The sequence below is a fragment of the Malus sylvestris genome, chromosome 2 (assembly GCF_916048215.2).
Source record: "Malus sylvestris chromosome 2, drMalSylv7.2, whole genome shotgun sequence".
NCBI lineage: Eukaryota > Viridiplantae > Streptophyta > Magnoliopsida > Rosales > Rosaceae > Malus > Malus sylvestris.
Window position 1 is genome coordinate 10,892,853 of NC_062261.1, and position 25,059 is coordinate 10,917,911.

General features: G+C 37.8%; 3 protein-coding genes and 1 pseudogene across 6 annotated transcripts; 1 reads left to right on the forward strand and 3 right to left on the reverse strand.

Moving 5' to 3' along the window:
- Window positions 1-88: 88 nt before the first annotated feature.
- LOC126610158 (mannan endo-1,4-beta-mannosidase 7-like) lies at window positions 89-2,950 on the reverse strand. Of its 2 annotated transcripts, XM_050278145.1 has the most exons (5): window positions 2,511-2,944; window positions 1,800-1,994; window positions 1,451-1,573; window positions 933-1,135; window positions 89-868 (listed from the first exon to the last, which is right to left on the reverse strand). In XM_050278145.1, the coding sequence occupies exons 1-5, from the start codon at window positions 2,841-2,843 to the stop codon at window positions 412-414; spliced, it is 1,311 nt and encodes a 436-aa protein (XP_050134102.1). In that variant the 5' UTR covers window positions 2,844-2,944; the 3' UTR covers window positions 89-411. The 2 variants fall into 2 exon arrangements, with proteins under 2 accessions (XP_050134102.1, XP_050134109.1); XM_050278152.1 differs by lacking the exon at window positions 1,800-1,994 and having other exon boundaries at window positions 2,511-2,950.
- Window positions 2,951-4,337: 1,387 nt separating this feature from the next.
- Window positions 4,338-7,505, reverse strand: LOC126613655 (GTPase ERA-like, chloroplastic; annotated as a pseudogene).
- A 1,654-nt stretch (window positions 7,506-9,159) lies between these two features.
- On the reverse strand, window positions 9,160-13,136 carry LOC126613654 (uncharacterized). The gene is made up of 4 exons (XM_050281237.1): window positions 12,718-13,136; window positions 11,355-12,211; window positions 9,886-10,326; window positions 9,160-9,639 (listed from the first exon to the last, which is right to left on the reverse strand). The coding sequence occupies exons 2-4, from the start codon at window positions 12,205-12,207 to the stop codon at window positions 9,464-9,466; spliced, it is 1,470 nt and encodes a 489-aa protein (XP_050137194.1). The 5' UTR covers window positions 12,208-12,211; window positions 12,718-13,136; the 3' UTR covers window positions 9,160-9,463.
- A 9,075-nt stretch (window positions 13,137-22,211) lies between these two features.
- Window positions 22,212-24,867, forward strand: LOC126613659 (probable aquaporin SIP2-1). 3 transcript variants are annotated; one of them, XM_050281243.1, is made up of 4 exons: window positions 22,212-22,704; window positions 23,719-23,979; window positions 24,059-24,245; window positions 24,489-24,867. In XM_050281243.1, exons 1-3 carry the CDS (start codon window positions 22,420-22,422, stop codon window positions 24,221-24,223), a joined length of 711 nt encoding a protein of 236 aa, XP_050137200.1. In that variant the 5' UTR covers window positions 22,212-22,419; the 3' UTR covers window positions 24,224-24,245; window positions 24,489-24,867. The 3 variants fall into 3 exon arrangements, with proteins under 3 accessions (XP_050137200.1, XP_050137201.1, XP_050137199.1); XM_050281244.1 differs by lacking the exon at window positions 24,489-24,867 and adding an exon at window positions 24,375-24,466; XM_050281242.1 differs by lacking the exon at window positions 24,489-24,867 and having other exon boundaries at window positions 22,213-22,704; window positions 24,059-24,317.
- The last annotated feature ends 192 nt before the right edge of the window (window positions 24,868-25,059 follow it).

The window sequence follows — 25,059 nt, forward strand, 5'->3', positions numbered from 1 at the left end:
AATAATTATAGCATAAAGAAACTTTGAAGTGTGACAATTCATATATTAGAATATGAGTAGACGATATGATTGATATGACATTATAATCTTAATAAATAAATTTGTCATATTATAATATGAGTAGATTAATAATACCCCAAAGCAATATGTTACATGCCTTAAGAGGTTTAAACATGTTTCACTCCCGAAGCTATCTGGTTTTCTACAAACCAGAAAACTTCCTGAAAAACTCACTCCACACTTTGACAACATAAGTACGAGACGTCGAGTTCGAGACATGTAGGGCAAAGAAAAGCGCAGTCTACTATACGTGTAACACAAGTTTCCTTCCTGGACAAAAAATGTTTCATCCGAATCATCCCTAAGAGAGGAAACCCTAAACAGCAAACCTCACAAGGGTAATGCATTTGATCAATTTACAATATGTTTGCCTTTGTGTCTACCCAACCATTCAGCCCTTCTAATGGCCCTTGCCCTCCTCCACATCCAAGCATTTCTTCTCCGCGCAAAAATCTTCCGAATCTGATTGAGCTTGTGAGACTGTTGAGCAATCACATTTTCTGTTGAGGGATTCTGACTTAGAACTATGTCGTATCCATCACGGAAAGAGTCCATGCCTTCGGTGAGGAGCTGCCAGAATAGTCCCCCGGCAGCTGCTCCTCCTCTTTTTGCCGAAAAGTATATCTTGGAGTACACCATGTTGAAAAGCAGGTCTCTTTGGTAGGTGGTGAAACCATGATCTTTCCAAGATTTCCCAAACTCTGCGATGAATATTGGCTTTCGGAGAATGTTCTGCGCATCTTGGATGTGGGTGTTGAGCCAGTTGTTCAAGAAAGTGAGCTGAGTTTGATCATTTGAGCTAGACAACCTGCTCAAGCAAAAACCAATATAAGTACACCAAAGATGTGATCCTGCAAGTTAAACATATTTACCATTGATCAGGATACGAGTGAACTGTTGCAAAATCAATGCCAGGAATCCGATTATTCGCGATAAAGTCTGTTCCGATATTGAAGGGGGGATTGAGACTCATCCTATGTGGTATTGCTTGTCCATAAAATCCCTCTAGACCAGCTTCCAGTAAGTGGTTTCTGTCTATTGACTTCACGTGTGAAGCCATTTCCATTATCCATGCCTATTAATATGAACACCAATTAGTAAAAATCTGACATCAAAAGAAAATCCATCTTTAATTAGCAATGCAACATATAAAAATGGTAGTTGCAATTGGCAATTCGCAGTTTAGCCATCCATACTTCGCTATTTCTGGCATTTATGCTGATTTACAAGGAGAAAAACTTGAGTAGGGGCACCTGGATCACGTCATCTATATGGTAGTTCTAACAAAAGCATGGAATTTCTTGTCCTTTATTCTCACCCGACCCCACGTTGGTCTATCTAATATTGATATGAAAGATTATATTAGATAATTAAGATATTGTTTTTTAACCTGAATAGTCCTTCCTGAAGGATCTGATGTGCATCTGGGTTCATTAATAAGTTCCCAGGCCAAAATTGTTGGGTCATCTTTGTAATGAACTCCAGTGTAGCTGTTATATCTGTTAAGAACAGTCTGCAAAAAATTTGATCTAAATTAGAAATGAAGATCATGCATATTCATAAATAGAAAAGGCTCATCGCAGACTAAAGCTCACTTGGTGCCTAGGATTGGCTTTGGATTGGAAAATACACTATATTCAATGTACTTTGAGTAACTCATATCTTCAACATATGATGGATTTTATGAGTTATCCAATCCAATCTTAGGCACCAAACGAGCACTTATTGCTTTCACTTACGGTTACATGGTTCTTGTAGTAACCCTTCACAACCGGGTTCCTGAAGAAATCGTCATCAGATGCGAGGTACTGCCCTTTACTTCGTGCCCAATTCACATACTGCTTTCTTCCTCCAAAGCTCTCATAGTTGTTCACCAAGCTTAATATCAGCTTAATCCCATATCTTCTGGCCTCAGCTATAACAAAATCCAACCCCTTCAAAACCAAAATCCAAACGAAAACATTTACGAAAGTCCCCATGACTGCATGCTTTTTTAATATTCTGCACTTGTTCCTGGGATTGGATTGGATTTAGATAACTCAACAGATTGAAAGTACGTTGAAGGAAGAAATAGAGGCCAACTTCCGAAGTTTGTACGAGTTGAAGGAAGAGAGATCACTCATGAATGAAACTTATCCCATCCAACCCCCACAAAATGGTAGGATCAACACCTTATAGTTTAATCCAATTCCTTCGTTTGGGACAAACTTTGGCCTTCATTTCTTACTTCAGGGTACTCTGAGGCCTTGTGTGGTCACTATGAGTGAATTGGAATGGATAACTCACTATATTCATACTTCAATAAAAGCGCATTATCCATTCCAACCCAATTGTAAGGAACAAACGAAGCCTAATTCAGTGACTTATCCAATCCAATCCAATCCAATCCTAGGCAGTATGACGGATAAGATAAACAAAGAGTAAAGCAGAAGAAGTATGAGATGGGGAACCTTAAACATTTGCTCATTGTATGAGCCAGGGGAGAGCTGAAGAGGCCTGTAACCTCCATCACTGAAAGCCCAAGTTCGAGCCACGGTGAGCCCGTGGCTAGTTGCTTCACTGAAAACAGAAGAGACTTTGTGCCTCTGAGACAGGTCGGAAGCCACGTACATGAGCCAGTAGCCATTGAAGCCGTTTGCATAGTAAGGGCTGCCGTTGAGAAGAAAATGCACTCCCCTCACTCTGATGAAATTATCACCTGCTGCTGAAACATGGATTGGCGTAATAAAACACTGCTGGTGGATTAAAATTGCTAAAAGAAGAGCAAAAGATGGATGCTTCATCTTCTCCAAGTGTGGATGAAATGTTTGCAGTTGGATAAAGAGCTTGGAGGTGGAGGTGGAGGTGGAGGTGGATTTGTTTGTTATGATACAATTGCAAATAAATAGAGAAAAAGAGAAACTAGTGACCGACACAACAGAGGACCTACTAAAATCAATGACAAATTCTTTGAGTAGGAGCTTTTGCGACAAGTCACTCACTTATTTTAAGATATATACACGACGAATAATTTATATGTCACGAGTACACTGTTATATTGATGTTTCGTGTCAATGAATTAAAGAAATGCATAAATTTTGTTCTATACATTCTTGTTTCATAAGTACAAGACGCCACTGACATTTACCAACATCATGTAAATTGTTATCATCCACAAAATAAATTTGGTCCTATGGACACTCAGCTACCTGTGCCTTGCACCAACAGTGCAGAAAATATTATGGCCACATTTATTTGATAGAGCCCGTGACACCATGTCATGAATAATGAGATGCCAAGCTATCACCTTTAAAGAGACATTAATTAGACCATAAAGGCACCAATGCGTGGTTTATATACGACTTACTATCTGTTCAGTGTCTTTCCATTTCTGTTTTTTATGAAAGTTTGGAACCGTCGTTGTTCAAGCATATTTTCAACCGGTTATAAATTATTGATAACAATAACTAGAGAGACATTAAACAGACTATAAAGGCACCAATTCGTGGTTTATATATGACTCACTGTCTCTTGAGTGTTCCATTTTCATTTTTTATGAAATGTTGGAACCGTCATTATTCAAGCATATTTTCCATTTTAAGTTTTTAACTTTTAATGTGTCCTATCTACCCACCACGCGCATTAACATAGTTGAACTTGACGCGTCATTTCAGCCCATGTGAGGAGAATTATCCCCACTCCATTTGTGGTTTAAAGGGTAGGATTTTGACATGATGGTGCCACAAGGCATGCCAAAGCCATGTCTGGTCATCATTGAAAGCGACGATACCCATCATCATTCACCTGCTTCAAACATCCCACGTTATGGGAAACTTACCTACACTTCTAGCCAACAGGATCCTCTCCGGATTCTTTTAGTGAGGATTCTAGGAATCCGTAAATTATGTCCGTTCATCGTACATCGTAAGATCAATTTTTGTATGGTAATGTTTGTGTTTAATTTTAAATATTTTATTGATTTATAACCGCACGATATACGATGAACGGATACGATTCACGGATTCCCGGAATCCTCACAAAGAGGATCCGGCGAGAATCCGGATTCCACTTCTAGGATGACACTTGTAGGTTTATCATTATATTATTGAATCGGAATATACCACAATGGCCGGGAGCTTACAGAATAAGTGGGCTTCAACATTTCTGATGGGCTTGTGTGTGTGTATGTGTGAGAGAGAACAATGGCCGGGAGCTTACAGAATAAGTGGGCTTCAACATTTCTGATGGGCTTGTGTGTGTGTGTGAGAGAGAGAGAGAGAGAGAGAGAGAGAAGGGGGTTCTACAAGTAACAAAACCTTTGGCTTTGGGAAAATGCCATTGCTAACTCTTAGAAGAATGCTTGAGATTATCTTCCCAGTGAGATCACAATTATACCCTCCAGCTAACAAAAAGAAACGGGAGGTATCTACGTTAATCAACGACATCAAAACCATCTCAAAGACAGCACTCGTGTAGCCTAAATGATACGGCCATCCTCGCTTGTGTTCTCCAATGGATACGGACTGGTTGTAGAGGCCACAACATCAAAATGCTTGAATTTGACCCCCATAGCCATAATTCTTCAGAAGAACTTCGTCTTGCCGCCAATTCTCTTTAACCTTCACTACAACCTGTTTAAAGCATGAATATAGTCCTGTAAGGTGGATATCTTCTATATAAGAAGTGACAAACGAAGTAAAAGTGAGGAGATAATGCTGCAGCCGAACTACCCACAGAATGCATTAAGCGCAGGACAATGGCCAATTAAAACAATTTGACATAGTTTGTGCACAGATATCGGTCATAGTATAACTTGGTACCTCTAGAAAAACTTTCTTCTGCAAAAAGTTTTCTATGTCGAGTCGAGCAGCAGTTGCAAGTAGTTTCAGAGCTCTCCCTTCCTACAAAATGACTCAGGATATAAAATCAGCGATCGAGCTATCTCTTCCGACAGTGATCACACATGAAAGCTCTGTAGCTTTTTGTGATACATGCCTTTATGCACCATATCAAATTAAACCTTTGATCAAGAAGATACATAAATTTCGATATAGTTTGCATGAAGCATACAAAATATGCAACTGAAGATTACTTACTTTTCCAATAACAATGATCTTCTGTGAGTTTTTTTCAACGACAATTTCCACTTGTACAAAATCTTTTGCCATTGGCCTAGTTTTGTAGCTCACGACATTCACCTGGAGAAAAACAACTAGGAATATTATCTTCTTCTTTCTGCTTCTCTCTAGGGATGGGGTACCATTCCTCACAAGCCAAATCTTTTGAGCTTCTAAACTACTTACCTGACATGAATAAGGAATCTCTTTACGGTATTGCATAAAGATCTTTTCTCGAACAATTTCAGATACAAAGAATCTTTCTGGGTGCTCACTGACAATGTCCTAAGAACTCATAGAGAATAAAGATATGTTATCCATACATGAAAATAACACTTTTGGATATTCTTGAGAGGTATAAATTTACACTTTGAATAAGAATACGGAAGACAAATTTTTACTACTGCTTAAGGGGAACTAACTTTCAAAAGTTCTACACCGATGCAGTTTTCTCTTTAGGATGGAAAGCATTGTGAATCCAATGCCAGAAAACCTACAACAGAAGCTATTTTCTTTTAGGATTCTATGTGCCCTTAGAATGTGAGGTCTGATTGTAGAAAGTCTTATGACATTTATTACTACCGTGCAATTCTGCACATGAATCCTAATGGTTGGGATAAGGCGAGAATAGAACATTCACGGACATGAAACAGGAACACCATTAAGGTCTTTAGTTTCAAAGAAAGGGAGGGTAATCATGAGCCTATAACATGAAATTCCAAGTACCTTCGGATAATATGCTGGCCCAAAAGGAAGTTTTGATAAAATCCAATGCTTGACATCTTCCACTCCCTGTCCAAGTTTGGCACTCACAGGTATGACCTCGTCAACGTTTGTAAATTTCTCATACCACTGTAAAAGATGTAATTCTTATTTAGGATCAAAACAAGTAGCTTAGACAACAAGATCCGGAAATTACATGTGTAGTTATACGCGTAAACAAATGCTGACCTCTAGTTTCTTTGCAATTTCACCAGGTTTAATCAAATCCTTCTTATTCATAACCAGGAAAATGGGCGGCAAGCTTTCCGTCTGGTTACCCACACCTTCTTCCAACACTTCATCAATCTAGAAACGAGAAAATGATCTAAGGACAAGAGGACAGAGTTTCATATGCAATCCTACAAATAAAGAAGCATACTTTTTCAGGCACTTTACATGCATCAACAAGAACAACTACACAGTCTGCATTAACTGTAGCACTCCGGACATTCTTCATCATCATAGAATCCAACTTGTGCATTCTCTTCTCCATAACACCCGGTGTGTCATAAAGTATCATCTGCACACAAATCCTTATGTCAAACCCATATGCATCACCAGAACTTCAGAAACCGTCAATAAAGTATTACTTGTGTCCAAAACAAGATATTAGTCGGCTCTTATTCCCGAACCTTAGAAACTTCACCGTAGTAACATTTCCTTTATATTTCCTTGTATATCAAGTAATCGAACTATACCATTGTTATAACAATATATGAATCACAACATTTCCCACCGGTTTCAATGAGATTTCAAAACATATACATATAAACAACTGAAACAAAACCAACAACAACATCAGCTAAGAACAAACCTGATAGTCTGTGCCAGAACATACACCGAGAATTCGATGCCGGGTAGTGTGAGGTTTATCAGTAACAATGGACAACTTCTGACCAACCATTTGATTCGAAAGTGTACTCTTTCCCACATTCGGCTTCCCCAGCACAGCCACATACCCTGCATTTTTAACTCAATCAAACCCACAACTCCAACACTTTATAACACCCAAAATTCCTCAGCTAAAATTAAACGAAACCCAGAAGAGATTTTATCAAATTTTACCGCTCCGATGATTTGGATCGGCGGCGTACTCGTGCTCCTCCATCTCGTACTCATCGAGCAAAGCCATGTTTCTGTCAGGCTTCTCACTCAGAGACAGCAAAGAAGACTCATCCTCCGAATAATCGTACTCTTCTTCTTCCTCCTCCTCCTCCCCTGCATCTTCTTCCTCTTCTTCTTCTTCCTCTTCCTCCTGGGACTGTTCTTGTTCGGTGATCCTGAGACGCTGATTTGTAGCGGCTAATACAAGTTTTGGGGGTCCAATTTCTTCTATTTTTTGCCTGGAATTGTGAGTATTTGGAGAAATGGGGGAAGAGAGAAGTGTTGTGGTTTTGGGTTGTGAAGAAGGTGGAATGGCGGTAATGGGTGGGGGAGTTTTCTCTGGGAAGAATTGCTGACATGTGCAGAGGTAGCTCCATTGTCGGAGATCCAGAGTACCTGATGACACTCTTTCCCTCTGTTTTATCTTACCAGCGGATAAACCACTGAGACGGCGTCGTTTATTTTTTGCCCCTTGTTTTTGTACCTTTTTATTTGGGAGCTATATTCACGTTATCGTTGTATTCAAATTACCTCTCACCATTTGAATTTCTAGCTCAATTTATCTTTTTGTTTACAAGATGGAATTGTATATCATTTTAATATAGAGAGAGGGAAATTTAAACTCGAGTATAAGAGTAGGGGTCAACTTGAGTTGGACCAATCTAATCCCGTCCATGTCCAATTTGATATTAAATCTGAACAAGTGGTTTTTATTTTTTTTTTTTTTGTTATAACCCGTTCAAACCCAACCCAATTTCAACCCGTTCATTAATTGGGTTAAATTGAGTTGATTATTTGTCCGTTCATCTCCAACTCAACCTGACTAACCAAATTCAATCTAACCAAATTGTAATGCATATCAATTAATGCTCTAACACATCCAAGTGAGCCAAGTCCAAAAACCAACGCCATTTCTAATATTTTTTTTAATAAATTACCCTTAAAAATTACTTAAGCTTTGAGGGAATAAGAGGTTTTGATTAGTCAGCCCATATTCGTAATCTTTAAATCCTAAAACTTTATAGTAGATTTATGAAATTAAACTTAGCTAGCTTTGATGCTACTTGGCTTAATTTTTTTATGAATTATTGAAAACTAAGTTGTTACAAGATTAAACTTGAAAAAATTAGGCAACCCGAACCCAACTCAAGTAAATCCTAACCCAATTAAACTTGAGCCCAAATCAATCCGAATGAAACTCAACCTGACCCCGTGCCCGAGTTGTAAGAGTTAGGTTAGGATTGGGTTGATCTTCCAACCTGCCCGAGTTGCACCTCTATATAGGGCGGATCCAAGGGGTCAACTTTAGTTCCAGAACCCCATTAAAGTTGGAAAAATAGGGAAAAGATCGACGAAATTCTGTATGATTATCTGTTATGGGACCTGAGTATGCCTACAAACTGTTCGATGAAATGCCTCTTAGACAGTATTCAACAGGCTTTGGCACTTACTCAACAGCCCTCAGGACAAAGCTTTAGCAGCACGCCTTGGTAGGTAAAGCTTGGCATCACACCTTCGAACTTGTCAATAGAACTAGGAAGATAACGAAATGCTCTGCAAGTGCTCGGCTAAATTTTTCGATGAAAAAAACCGAAAATTATTTAATTAAAACAACAAAACACGATTGGCCTAGATCCACCACTGAGTACGAGCATGCTTTTCTTAGCTAATGGTCTAACCACATCTGCTAGAATGCCTCGCTCCTTGCCCCTTAGTATTTGTTCACTGCAAATCTCAGAACTGTCCAAAATATATAATTAAAACCACAATACCACCATTAACCTCGAAAAAAAAACCAAGAAAAAACGAAGTCATAATACCCACACATTGTTTTTTTTTTTTTTTCAAAGAAAAAATGACTCCTTACATGTAAGAAATAAAAAAAATTTCTTTACAACTTACCTTTCCATGGGGCCAAACGAAAAGCCTAATAGATCGGCCATCGGGTCACTAGGATTAACCCAAGTGACGAATGCGAATGAGGAATTGAAACCCAGCTAAATTTAAATGAAATTGCAAAAACAGAATCGAATATCGCCAAACCAAACTGCAAGTCTTAGGGGTTTAGGGTTTAGGGCACCGGAAAACTGATCCCCGATGGGCGCGGGGTGTTGCGAATTTTCAAACCACCTTACACTACTCAAAAATCATTAAATCAGACGAATACTTTAACGGGCATACAATTGTGTATAAACGCTTCGAGACAACCCGAAGCTCAAACTTTATGACTTCAAACGAGGACTATAAACATTCCGATATGCCAGTGACGGGCAAAACTTTAATTATTTTCTGTAGAACTGTACATCCTCAGATCATAGGAAAATCTAACTGATAAAAGAGCAAGAGAATGTTATCCACAAAGGATGTGGCATAGTAGAAGACCTTTTATTTTCTCCTTCTGTTCTACGGCATAGAGTCACGGTTGCAAAGTAAAGTGATTATCATTTGCCTGCATCGCTACTCTCAGGAACCTCAGACTCGAAGGTTGGCGATCCCCTGCTAGACGGGATATAAGAGTACGCCAAGGCTGCGGTACCCAGTGTTAGGGCAGTAGCAATCGAGCCCCATACCCATCTTTGTCTCCTTTCCCTTCTCTCCCTGTCGCGCCGTGCCATCTCTACACGAAACAAAAAGTAAAACTTAGGTGAGCTTATAACGCGAGGTAGATCAAAGGCCCAAATGATGCACATTAGGAGGGTGCCATATGTTCAAACCTAATACAGGTTACTGGTTAAACGTGGGGAAGAAGACATAGTTCAACTGAGATGGGCATCGAAAATGCTTTTGATTTAACAAATAATATAATACCTCGAGCCTTAGGAATCAAGAAATAAACAAGAGGCAAAGGGTATAGAAGTCTCACCGAGAACGTCCTGATTCCTCTGAACCATTTCCTGATTCATTGCCTCATAGTTACGGAGTTTGTCCATCAACCGAGCAATTTCAAAGTTCTTTGACTCGATCTGAGCTTCCATCTCCAACTCCATCTCAGCCCTTATCAATCCCCTCCCAATAGAATTTGATACAAACCTAGCAAGATAAACTTGTTGGCACAGATCTTCTGCAGGATCAGAACCTAGTTGCTCAGGACCACTTGCAGCAGCAGGATCTTCAGGGAGTGTCAATCCTACAAGAGATAACTGTTCCCTAATCCTCTGCCACTGCCTTTGCATGTTATTCAAGGATTCTTCTGCTTGCTTCCGCTTCTCCATCTCCATTATAAGGCTCAATCTCATTTCACGCAATTCAACGTCAAGGTCAGAAACAGAAAGCTGCTGCCCGTGCCCGCTCTCAGATGAAAGTTCTGCGCAGAGTAACAAAAAATGTAAGTTGCTCAATACTGCCAAAAATTTATAACTGTAGTGCTTTTAAATTGAACAAGGTGGATTACAGACATTCAAAGATTAAGCATCCAAATCTTGAAATCTTGTCATAAATTGAAACCAAACTTCTGAACTGGAGAAATCAAGTGTTCTTTTAATCTCAAAAACACACAAAGAAGACATGCATAGAATGTTTTGATTTAAATGCCATTTCAATAATTCACAGATTAGGGTATCTATAGAGAACCAGCATGTTTGTACCTTTAATCATAACTAGCGATTTAATACCAATCTCATAAATAATGAACCTTTTCTATGTCATAGAAAGACGGGGAGGTCAATTTTCAGCAACACTATGACAGACCGCAAACCCAATATGAAAATGAACAGGAACTTTCAAAATGACATGACACAGTAACACAAGTAGCGCCCAATACGAAAAAACAAATTAGGATTAACTATAGCATAGGGTAGGATGAGTTAAGAGTAAACTATTAATTAATATGAATCTAAAAATAACAAAACTTATTAACACGAGTATCGAACACAACAGGTAAGTTCTGCTAGTACTCGGATCAGGTGGTTTTTACTTTATGAAGACATAAGAAATGAGTTTGGTTCAAAATGAAAACATCCGGCTACTGAGTTTCTAATTCATGAGATATGCATGTCAACCAAAACAAGACAGAGTTAAACGAATGAGTCAAGTTATCTAACATGAGTAATTACAAACGTAGAGTTACAGTCGACATGCTCAAAACAAATCAAAATTCACGTAAGAGCTGAAAACATATGATCCCGCCAAATTGCACATCCCTTCATGTATAGAAGGGAAAAGAAATATACACCATATTCTATGTAAAGATACCAAACTAGGGAAAAATCAGCATATTCCAATCTTCAATCATGGTGCTCAATTAATTCACGGATATATGGACAAAGCATATTCAAGAAAAACAAATAAGCAAATGAAAGGAAATAAATTTAACCAAAAAACCAAGCTACATACCATCCCAAGCATCATAAAATTCCCCCGTGGGTGTACTGGTCTGTGGAGAACGCTCAGCCCAAACACTTCCCTCTCCATCCGTGTTGTAACTTGCGACACTCATGGAGTCTTTTGGATCAAAGAAATCCTCACATTCACTATCTCTTCCTGGACTCATGGCAGGTTGCTTCAACAAATCATCTTCCCTAGCAGAAGCATTACTCAGTTCCACATTACTGCTTCTCTTGTTAGGCACATAGAAGCTATCTTCACGCTCGCTACTAGTACCTAGTTCCACATTAATGCCTCTAAGTTGCCCATTACTGGTCCCAAGCTTCCCATTGCTGCTCTCGAAATGATGGATGCCATTCGAATGATGCACTTCAACAGGCTTGGGGAAAGTAAAAGTATCCACATCATCCACAGGCAAATTTGCCACCTTTGCCTCTGCGTTGTTGACATCCCCATTGAGCTTCACCCCCTTGGCCTCAGCGTCGTTGACATCTCCATTGAGCTTCTCCATATCTCCAGCTTTCTGGTGCAATGACACATCCTGCTCCGAGTAACTCTTCATAAGCCTTGGACCACGGCGCTTGTGGTTGATGATGTAAGGCGAGGGAGTAAATGAAGTAGGCGAATCCGGGAGCGGTGTGGCCTCCGGAGTAGCGTAAAGGGCCGGCGTAATCGGAGGTCGATTTGGCCTCTTCTCCACAGCGGAGGTGCTGTTCCTCCTCTCCAGCTTGGAGTCAGGAACCGGCATTGAACTCGAAAAAGGCTTCGAATTGGAATTCGGAAGAGATGACATGTCAGCGGATTCGGAAGAAGCTCCAGGTTCTAACAACCTATCTAAAGCTATGGCAGTGAAAGTCGGCATGGTTCTGCATCACCAATTCATCATCATCAAAAAACAACAAAATAAAACCCTAGCTGGGCAGTTATAGCCGAATCAATTCAAATTAATCCAAAAATTAAACACTTATAATCCGATTCATTTTCTTCAACCCAATAAAAACCTAAGCCGCACAAATTCCAATTTCCACAGCAATAAACAGAATAATCATAATTAAATAAGCAAATAAATCGAATCTGGAAGAATCCTAACGCTATGTTCGGTTGCCGAGAAGAAAAAAAAAACTCACAAAAACAGAATCATCCTAATTAAATAAGCAAATAAATCGAATCTGGAAGAATCCTAACGCTATGTTTGGTTGCCGAGAAAAAAAAAACTCAGAAAATCCTCCAGGTTTCGTGGAGACGCCATTTCTCAGCCGCCAAACACAAAAAAAAATTTAATAAAATACACATAAAAAACACAATATCAAAAAAAAAAAAAAAAAGATGCAGAAACAGAAAACGAAGATCGGAGACACGGTAAGAAGCATACCAGGGAGGAGAGAGAGAGAGAGAGAGAGAGAGGGGGGGGGGGACTCGCAAGGGGTTCAGGTGAGAGGAAGAAAGGGAGGGCCAACGAGGAGGAGAGAGGAGAGGGTGCAATTGCAATTGCAACTGCAGAGCTGAAACATATCGAAATTCTTAGGTTTTATGGGGTTTCACCAGAAATCATCGCCGCCACCGCCCTTCTTCTTCCTCTCCACCAATGAGAGAAAATATTTAAGCCTCCGAGTTCTGCTTTTGTGTTTGGTGGTTTGTTGGGTCTTCTTCGAACAAATCACAACGACCGCCTCCTTTTTTTTTTTTTTTTTGGAAACTAAAGACCGCCTCTTTTTCTCAGAGCAGCTGTCGCTCGCGATTTGGTCTCCTCCTCACACGGTCCCCAAATATTTCAAACTTCCCTTTTTCTATTCCGAGAATTGTACACCGAGATTTTGCTTTTTCTCTTTTATTTACATAAGAAAATTTACACACTGGGACTTCTACTTTTTCATTTTTGTGCAGTTTCCACTTATTCTAAAACAATTTATGATTCATGGTCCAAATAATGAAACATGAAACAAATATGCATCTCTTTTTAAAGAGAAAATGTGGGGTCTGACAGTCGAACCTTAAGATGAACAAAAATCCTACCTCGCCTCCTGTATGTAGGGCCTAACCATCTGAAAATATTTGTTTGGGGCCATATAGGACTAGTCGGACACAAGAAACTCTCATGTTCAAGGCTGTTGTCAATCGCTTCACTCGACTAGGACATAGATTTAATGAGTTTTAAAAAAACTATAGAAATTGCTATTTTTTTTTATCTTTTTAGAAAATAAAAGGTCGAATTAACACATGATTTAGCTACAATAAGGTGGTTGTGGACTGAGATATTTAGCTTCAAGTGCTCAAGTTGTGAAAATAACTTGAAAATCATAAGTGACTAAAAATACCTTGAAAATAAGACATTGTGAGAAGTTGGGGCGAGAAATTGCGACCAAAAAAAAATTGATATTTTGGGTGTGATTGTAAAAGCGTTTTGTTCGTATTGCTATTTCACAAAACTGACAAAGTTCAGGTCCATTTGTGCACTTTACAGTTTGATTTAGTCAGGTATTAATTAAATTAAGTGCTGCGGTGGCCGTAGCCTGTAGGGTTTCCTAAATGTTAAGATAGAAAAGTCCAAAGCGTTATTTTGCATTCAAGATTCCTAATAAGCCCTCGTGTTTTAGTTGTGTTAATGTCTGTGCGGAAGAAATTTTTAGTTGTGACTAGAACACAAGTGATACATTATCTTATCATTTGTTTAGTGATATGTAATGTACCACCCCGTGTGCCGATAATACTGAAAAATATCTCTCGGTGCGACGTCGTTTCACCTGTTGCCATATTTGAAATTTTTAATGGGGAAGACGCAAGAATGAATGAGGTAGTTGTTGAGTGGGAAATGGGAATCATCTACGGCTTTTTTTGTTCCTCAGATACGCTTGGACGTTTTAATTTCTCACACACTTTTTTTTCTCATTATTTGTGGATATTTTTACGTTATACAGTGTCTGGAATGCACTAATATTTGAACGATAGGATTTCAACGGTCAAGATCTAGACATGCAAATTCAGCTGACGGTGTTATTAGTAAGGCTTTAATTATGATTTGAGGCAAACTACCGATCTAATTTAAAACTCATCATGATAATACCTTTTTTTCCCCGCCTGGCCTTGTTCATCCTTTTTGGTGTGATTGTGGGCGAACCATCAACTGACTTGGAGTAGCTAGAGTAGAAAATTTAAAATTAAAAAGGCCATAAAACAATTTGAATGTGACGGACAAAATATCACAGTGCCTAGTGAGCGATTTAGAAATAAACAAAAGAACTTTCACTTATTATAAATACATCGAAATAAATGACCTGAAAAAGATAAAGTGCACCGAAGTAAAAATAATATAACGAGAAACTAAATCCATTCCAAAAGCACAAACAAAAAAAGAAGATTAATTTAAGATAAAGGCATTTTAGCCTAAATAGTCACTGAGATTGGTATAACTCTTCACTTTGATCCCTGAGGTTTGAAATCGATGGAAGTGATCATTGAGTTTGCCCATAATCAATCATTTTGGTTCTTTTGTGAAAATCTCTACTTAATAAGGAGTAAAATGGCAAGAATACACTCAATTAATTAACAACAAACCAAAATGATTTGACAAAATTAAGGGTATTTTTGTCATTTTATCCTTATTTAATGAAGATTTTTCACGAAATGACCAAAATAAATGACGATGAATAAACTCGAGGACCAGTCCTATTAACTTTAAATCTCAAGAACTAAAGTGACGAATTATGCTAATTTCAAATACTGGTTTAGCTAAAATACCTAAGATAAATAATACATAACAAGAATGTTAAATTATTCTACTATAACCATCTCCAAACCTTGCGTTAAAACCTAAAATTTTTTGGCACAAAAAATTTAGGCTTAACCTAGAAACAACTTTTTTGCTCCAACCCTTCTAGGTTAAAATTTTAGCCCCGGATTATTAAATGATGAATTTAGGCTTTTTTTTCTTTCTTAAAGTAATTTTTAAAAAGAAAAACTTATGTAGACTATCTAAATTTAATTTTATGAATATTTTAACCTAAAAATATTTAAATTCCTACAAATATTGAAAAATCACTAATCGACATCATGAAACTTGTGAAACACTATGAAAGAATATGAAACACATAAAAGATTTTTTTTAATTACTTTAACTGTTGGATTTAAATTTTGACCGTTAGATTTTTTTTTTTTAACCATTAGATTTCATCAAATTAGATCTTAACCGTTAGATTCAATGAATTTATAAATATAAAACTAGAAAATATATACATATATGGTAGACCAACCCCACTAACTCAGAAAGAATTCTGAACTCAATTTGGCTCAAAAATGAGTTTTGAGTTTTAACTCATTTTTACTCCAAAAGTTAGAGCAAGTTGAAATAAATTTAAAATCTAAAATTTGAGTTTTACTTTAAGAGTTGAAGTAAGTCTAAGTGAAAGTAGATTGCAATAGCAAGAACAAGAAGATACCTGAAACCGCAAGCTGAAGGCAATGCGCAGTGCGTGCTTGAAAAAGCAATAACTTAAAAGTTTGAATTGATTTGATTGTGTTATAGTCAGAGGTTTGTCTTCTTGCTCAAGTATTATTTTTTACGTGAACGATGAAATCGTTAGATTTCTTGGCTTGCACATAAAGAAATATCTAGGTGGACCATTTCTTGTTTGAGCAAATTGTATTAAACGACAAGATTTTTTAAAGGGTTAATCTCTATTTACTATATTAAAATTTTGTGGTTTTCAACATTTGATACATTAAGTTTTTTTTTATTCCAGAGTTATACTTCAAGTCTTAATTTTGGGATAATTTCATACATTTGTTAATTTTTCCGTTAGAAATTCTGTTAACTGATGACGTGATACCCATATGGACAGTAAATGAGCGCCACATGCCAACATGGCCCCAATTAAATATTAAAAAATTAAAAAAATACAAAAACACACCAAAAAAAAAAGAAAATCCTACTTGTCACTCACCCCCTGCACCCTCTCCCTCCCCTCTCTTCTGCAACCCTTGCCCCTTCCCTCCCTTCTCTCTTCTCTCTTCTCCAATTCCACGCCTCTGTTCTCCTCGCCCACAGCACCCCCATCGTTGTCCTCATCACACTCTTCATCTTTCTCACATGCCGCTACGTCACCTTGCACAGCGCAGCTGCCATTCTCTCATTCCTGATCCTCACCGAGGTCACCAGCCTCTGCCAAAACTTGTGGACGTTGGCCAACGCTGCCGCCTGCAAGTCCAAACCTCAAGCATTTTTCTACAATAGCTTATTGTGAACGGATCTGAGCTCTGCACCGTGCAAATACCCATATTTGGTTCTATCTCCAATGGTGAATCAGATTGTAGAGATTTTGATGCTTTCGTAAAGCTTCAATCCCCATCGTCGTTCTCACCCCAACATCTCCGTTCTCGATCTTCAGCAACCCACTGTGGTCTGCGTAAGCTCTGAGTTCGAATCGATTCCATAAAAAATATCCAGAAAATCACAGAAGTCATTAAGCTCGTGGCGGCTGCCAAGGTTCGAAGGCCTCATGAAGCAATCATCAATGCTCGACCCTTTGCTGAAACACTTGTGGAGGTCCTGTACAACATCAATGACCTGGCCTAGCTTGGCCTGACCCTCTAGGAAACCAAATCAAAAGCACGTATTCCTCACCGGTAACCACAACCTGGCCTTTGCAGCCTTCGTGCGCGTCTTGCCGCCGCCTCCCGATGGGTCGGAGTTTTTCGAGGGGTGGTTTAAGGGAGATGGGATTTTGGGTGGGGTGGGATTTAGGTAAGGTGCTGGGATTTACAGAATCGAAAAAGGAAGGGAAAGGGTGTGGGGGTGAGGGAAGGTTGGGTTTTTTTGTTTTTTGTTGTGTTTTTGTTTTTGTTTTTGTATTTTTTTAAATTTTTTAATATTGACATGTGGCACTCAGTTATTGTCCACGTGGGCGTCACATCATCAGTTACAAAATTTCTAACGAAAAATTTAACGGATGTATGAAATTGTCCCAAAATTAAGACTTGAGATATGACTCTAGGATGAAAAAAACTCCATGTACTAAATGTTGAAAACCACGAAATTTCAAGGTAGTAAACAGAGATTAACCCTTTTTTAAAACATACATTTTACAAACAGAGTTGTGCCACCATAGTGAGTCAAACTTGAGACTTCTTTCATTAATAGCGGAAACAACTACCACTCTTAATTGAACATTCTTTTAGTAATTTGTGGATTCAAATTGGATATATGCCTCGATTAACCGTTTTATCTAAAAAAACACTTACATGCACAAGTACTATTGTTCAAAGGATTACTATTAGAAACACGTTGAAATTTTTTTTGAACTGGTGAGTATTATTTTTTTTGTAGTACAACCAATATGCTATACTATTCTATACTAAAGAAAAGAAAGAAAATTTGAACTCGAAATCCTAATCACTGGATCAAATCATCACTTACATTTGTAAGTACTAAATGGTTGTTCCGCAATTCTGTCACAAACAAGGGAATATTTTGACGCACCACCCTTTTATAACCGTTGGATGAGTTATGTTTATACCATACTTAGGGCCTCTGTATTTAGATATCGTATAAATACTCGGGAGACTCAAATGTAATTAAGTAATAAATAGATGAGCAAATATGTAATAAGTGAGGAGCCCTTATTATATAAAAGGACCGCTCACTCTATTCATTAGAAAAGCCTTCTCACCCCCAGAGGCCAATTCCTAGGCCATGAGGATCCTCACACTCTCTCCCTCACAATCCTCTCAGAAATACAATATCAGTGTGGACGTAGCCCAAACCTTGGGGTGAACCACAATACATCTTGTGTTATTTACTTTCTTGCAGATTCACGGTCGGATTTACGTTGTTCCAAGACCTCCGGTTTTGTGCATCAACAAGTTAAATTTTTTATATCTGTATAATAGTTAAACACAAATCTTAATATTTAAACTCATCCAAAATGAGTATTACTACCACTTAAGTGCAGTGAGCAAAAAATATTCCCTTTTCCAAAGAAGGAAGCTTCCACGCTTTTTTATTGGTTTGGATTTTATAGAGAAAGGGAGACATCAATTTAATTATTTATTAGCATTTGACTACACACTTTATATGTATGAACACATTTTTTTAGAAAATGAGAATAAGAGAGGGAAAGAGAGAATGTGAGGAGAGTGAGAGGTTTTTGTTTTTAGTTTTTTTTTTTTTTTGGTTTTGTTTTTTGTTTTTTAATATTGGAGGTAATTTAATATCATATGTAGGTGAGGCTTCAATAAAAACAATAAAATTAAGACATATGAAATTACATTATATTTATTGCCCATCATATTTTTTGTGTAATAGAAGATTAAGTAGTCTTTTCATCATCTTGTGATTAACAAAGAATGTTTAATTAATTAATAGAGATGTAGTAGATCTTTTGTATAAGATATTGAAACGTGACACGTGACCAGACAAATGGCCACAGAGAGAGTAAATAGAAGTGGCCCATAACCCAACCACAACCACATTGCGTAAAGAACGTGACACATTGAGCATATAGTTTCTACCACTACCTCAAAATTTTCCACGTCACCAAGATTCTTAATCTAACTAAGTGGACCCCTCCTAGAGTGGAGAGAGCATAAGATTCCTCGTGATATATATTGCGTAATAAAATTTGGTTACTTGGTGATTAATTAACGTATAGTTATTCACATTCTAATTAACATAAGTGTCAAATAATAAACTAATGTATATTTAATATTTTTTTCTCAACTCTTGATATAAAATCTAAGATTGCTTGGTAATGTGTTCTTCAACGACAGGATATTCATAAAGATTAATACACACCAACAAATCAATGTGCCACAATAACAAGGCCAACCGCAACTAGATATGTGTTGAATTCACAAAAACTATATATCATTATCGCAAACAAGTGAGTTGAACATTTAAAATATCAAGACAACTACCACTAAAACGAAGAGACTAGTGGTTTTGCACTTGGATAAATAAACTGGTAAATAAGATAAGAACGCACCGAGCAACTTAGTATTACGATCTAACTAAAATGCCTTAAATAAATTAATACAGAACAAGAATGTAAAATTATTCTACTAAGTGAAAGTAGATTACAATAGTAAGAACAAGAAGATACCTGAAACTGCAAGCTGAAGGCAATGTGCAGTGCGTGCTTAAAAAAGCAATAACATAAAATGTTTGATTTGATTTGGTCGTGTTGTAGTCGTCAGTCTTTGTTTATAGTGACGACATCCAACCTCTGACTAACCCATGCTTCAAGTAATCCGAGTCGCTTTAAAATACTAAACTATTGTCTTCTTTCTCAAGTTTTTTACTTTACGTGAACGATTTCTTGGCTTGCACATAAAGAAATATCTAGGTGGACCATTTCTTGTTTGAACAAATTGGATTAAACGACAAGATGTTTCCAAACATTTGTTTTACAAAGGAATTGGATCATCCCTTAAGCAGGATATCAAGATCCTGATCTCCTGCTTAGGAGAGGATTCAATTCCTTTTACAAACAAAATTGTGCCACTGTAACGAGTTAAACTTGAAACTTCTTTCGGTATTAGTGGAAACAACTACCACTCTCAATTGAGCATTTTTTTAGTAATTCGCGGATTCAAGTCGGATATATGCCCCGATTAACTGTTTCTCTAAAAAAAAACACTTATATCCACAAGTAATGTTGTTGAAAAGATTACTATTAGAAAAATGTTGAATTTTTTTTGAATTGGTGAGTATTAATATTTTTATATTACAATCAATATGCTATACTAATCTATACTAAAGAAAAGAAAGAAAGTTTGAACTCGAAATCCTAATCACCCGGTCAAATCATCACTTACACTTGTAAGGGAAAGGGATCATCTCTAGATCCCTTCCTCCTAATCCACTAAGTTCGGGGATTCAGACCATTAAAATTTGATCCAACGGCTACAAACATGGACTCACTTTAAAAATTATAATAAATTTAGTCGTTATATCAAATTTTAATGGTCCAGATCCTCGGACTTGATGAATTAGGTGGAAGGGATCCGGAGAATATCTCTTTCCACTTATAAGTACTAAATGGTTGTTCTGCAATTTTGTCCCAAACAAGAGAATATTTTAATGCACCACCTTTTTATAACCGTTATATGAGTTAAAATTTTGATATCTGTATCAGACACAAATCTCAATAACTCATCCAAAATGAGTATTACTACCACTTAAATGCAATGAGCAAAAATATTCCTTTTCCAAGGAAGGAAGCTTCCACGCTTTTCTATTGGTTTGGATTTTTAGAGAGAAAGAACAGAGAAGGGGAGACATTAATTTAATTATTTATATAGTAAAGCTTTTGTATAAGATATTGAAACGTGACACGTGACCAGACAAATGGCTGCAGAGGGAGTTAGGAGAAGTGGTCCATAACCCAACCACAACCACATTGCTTGAAGAACGTGACACATTGAGCATATACTATATAGTTTCTACCACTACCACAAATATTTCCACGTCACCAAGATTCTGAATCTAACTAAGTGGACCCCCCTGGAGTGGAGGGAGCATAAGATTCCTCGTGATATATTTTGCGTAATAGAATTTAATACTAGTGCTGAATAGTAAGTTGATGTATTTTTAGTGTTTTTTTTTTTCCAACCCTTAATATAAAATTCAAGATCGAGGGATCGTATAAGTACTTAGTCACTAAATTGGTAATGTGATCTCATCCTTTAACGACAGGGTATTCATAAAGATTAATACACTCCAACCAGTGTGCCACAACAACAAGGCCAACCGCAACTAGATCTGTGTTGAACTCACAAAAACTATATATCATTCTCGCAAACAAGTGAGTTGAACATTATACATATCAAGACAACTCCCACTAAAAGTCTAAAACTAAGAGACTAGGGGGGTGTTTGTTCGCCCTCACTAAGTGGGACTGGACTGAACTAGACTAGCTGTTAGTCCAATACCGTGTTTGTTCCATGCTGGGACTAACATTAATGAGACTAAAGGGGACTAGCATGGGCAAAACCCTTCACTAAGAGGTCTTAGCGAGACCCCCCAATAACCATGGGACTAGCTAAGACTATCCGCTCTCGTCCTCGTCATGCTCAACGACCGCTCCCGATAGACTCCTCGTCATCTCCCGTCACCTATATCATAATAAAATATTAATAATTTATATATTAAATAATATAATATTAGAATTTGTTATTATCCAGCTTCTTAGTCCAACACTGCACCAAATGTTTCACTAAGTTAGTCCAGCTTAGTCTAGTCTAAGCCAATCAAGCTTAGTCCTTGAAGCTAATCCGGCGCAACAAACGCCCCTAGTGGTTTTGCACTTGGATAAATAAACTGGTAATTAAGATATGAACACACAGAGCAACTTAGTATTACGGTTTAGTGATATTTCTCTTTACTTGTAGATGATAATTTTAAATTTGAATCTCATAAACGAAAAGTTCAATATCAATTTGTTCTCTTAGATCCTTAGTGTAAATATATTGTTGTATAAAAAAAGAAATACGAACACACGGGCTGAAATCTAAAGCCCAAAATATAAGAAAAACCTACGTATAATCCAGATTTCAGCCTAAATCTTATCCCCAAAAAAGGCCCGTTACTGTGGGCTCGTAATTTAAGCATAAAACAAAAAAATTCCACAATCCGACAAAAGAAAAAGACAGAGAATCTGCTACCAACAGAAACGAGAGATTTTTTAATATGATCGGCAAATAAAATAATACACCACATATTATTATATAGATGAAAGAATTTATATGTTCAAAAATTAATAATTTAAAAAATAAAATTTTTCACAATTTAAACACATGATGAACTATTCGTATCCCGTCCGTCAGAATGAATTTTTTCTCGACAAAAACAGCGAAAGTTCGTCTTGTCCTCTCACCTTGTCTTTCAAAAATACACATCAATTATTGACCAAAAAAAAAAAAAAGCACACATCAACGTCGTCCCAAGGACATTTTTTATATTTTTATTTCCGGTCAAAGTAAGCCAATCGTCTTCCTTCAAATTCTCAAAGGGCAGTTTCCGCCGCCATCGTCCTCCCGGCCCCGCTGACCGACCGACTGTCCAGATTGCTGCGCAGCAGACATGGGGAGGATTGGTTTGCTCGTGTCGGATATGATAATCTCGTTCATGTGGGTATGGTCGGGGGTCTTGATCAAGATCTACGTGTTCAGCATTCTGGGGTTTGGTCACGGACCTGGCGGTGAGATTATCAAGTGCGCCCTTTCGATTGTGAACATGTTCTTCTTCGCGTTGCTGGGAAAGGTTACCAACGGCGGCACCTACAATCCTTTGACCGTGTTGTCCGGCGCAATTACTGGGGATTTCAGCCGCTTCCTTTTCACTGTTGGTGCCAGAATCCCTGCTCAGGTGACCCCCTTTCACTTGTTTGGTCGTTTGTTTGGATTGAGACAGAATTTTGATGAAAATGACGGAATATTTAATGGAAAGTCGATTGCTTTTTCTTTTTCTTTTTGGTTGATTGGATGTCGAACTCCGAGCTTTTTATCTAAAATGGCCCGCCATTAGCATAACTGATACATCATAATAATTTGCAAACACTAAGGGTATTTTTATTATTTTTTTCTTATTTAATTGAGATTTTTTTACGAAATAATCAAAATGATTTTTGGTAACTAAACTTAAGAGTCAATTCTAAGTAAAAAGTTATGCTAATCCCAGGAACAATTTTGACTAAAATATTTAACAGAAAAATATCCTCAATTTAATAAACAAACCAAAATGACTTGCAAAAATTAAGCATATTTTTTATCATTTTTTTCTTATTTAGCGGAGATTTTGCACAACCAAAATGATTAATGGTGGGCAAATTCAAAAACCAATTCTATTGATTTTAAATCTCAGATACTATTTTAGCTAAAAAACCGAATTCTAATTTGGGCATTTGTGACATAATGGTTTCATTATTTATGTGATAAACGAACAAATTATATTGTTTCTTGGAGGTTGTTTTGAAATTTGAATTCCAAGCTTCTTGTTCTTTAGTTCTTGTTTGTCTTGTCTTTGACAAATTTAACGTAGAAGTTTGGGTAACCCTGTTTCAATACCCTTGCTCCCTTCGCTAGAGTCTTCGGTCGTTGTAAGATTTTGCTCCTAGGAGGTTGTTTTGTGCTACCTAGCCCTTCCCCCACCGCCGCCCTATGACGGATTAGTACCCGTTGTTGCGGCCTAGTGGGGGAGATACTTCTTCCTTAAGTCCGATTTATTCGAGGACACGAAGAAGGAACCGAATGTGAATTCTCTAAGCAGAATGAAGATGGCATTTTTTGCTAGTTCTTTCGATTTTGTTACTTGTGTATCTTACAGCGATGACCATGTAGTTTCTCCGACATCACTCATTTATCTTCGTTTACCTCTCATCAGGTTATCGGCTCTATTGCTGGCGTTTGGCTCATAATCGCGGCCTTTCCTGAAGTAGGTCATGGTCCTCGCTTGAACGTTGACCTCCATCGAGGTGCGCTCACAGAAGGGTTGCTGACATTTGCGATTGTTACCGTCTCGCTTGGGCTTGCCAGAAAAATCCCCGGGAGTTTCTTCACGAAGACTTGGATCTCGAGCGTTTCCAAGTTAACTCTTCATATTCTCGGCTCTGATCTGACTGGCGGTTGTATGAACCCGGCTTCTGTAAGTACCTACAGGCGTTTCTGAGATTTAACTTACGTAACTTGAATGCACTATACCTGAACCTTACTGACTTTTGCAGGTGATGGGATGGGCTTACGCTCGTGGCGACCATTTCACGAAGGAGCATATCATGGTTTACTGGCTCGCCCCGATGGAGGCAACTCTGCTGGCAATATGGACATTTAGGGTCGTCGTTCCACCAGTCCAGGAGGACAAGGTCGACGTGAAGGCTAAATCAGAATGAAGAAATTCCACTGCATTTCTCGGTATGTCCAATGGAGGTTCTAACCTGTTAACATTGAGGGTATTTCAATGCAATGTTCCTGAATTTCAATTCATTAGTTTTTTCTTTTGGCGTTGAATTTCTGGATGAACTGAATACTCGAACTGGCAAGCTCGACGGCCATCTGCAACTTTACCTCAATGATTACAATGGTGGGTTCGGCCCTTCGCCAGCTTAGCATCCATAACAAAAGATGTTCTCTTACTTGTCTTGGTTTCTCATACAGAGAGCCTGGTGACGTGTTCATGGCAGCGCGAATCAGTAACCCAGCTACTTCCGACTTCCTTAACCAGTCCTTTCGTCTCTATAACGCTTCTCGCAACATGGCCACTGGACATTATCTTTTCTGTCGGGTCTTCTCATTCTACGTTCTCAGCTTCTCATCCTAAAATGTTGCACGATGATCATAACCCGTCTAGTTTCTTTTTCACTTTTAAAGATCTAACTCTGCTAGAAATTTGTCAAATCCGAAATACTTTGCCTACATGACTCACATTCTCCATCTCGCACAACCGAAATGGATAATGTATTCTTGATTGATTTAAGGCGTAGCGAAGCAAAATCTACGATTGCACACCTTAAATATGAGAACAATTACTTTTAAAGGGTGTGACATCCACACTTTTTTTTACTTTCATACACCCTTCTAATTTTTTACTGTCGAATCAGATGAATTGAACAAGATGAAATAACAAAAATTAACAAGTGTGAAAAATAAGAAAGGGTGTGAATAACACACCCCATTTTTATTATTATAAATTCAAGTTTCAAAACTGTTAATGATTCTTATTAAGGCC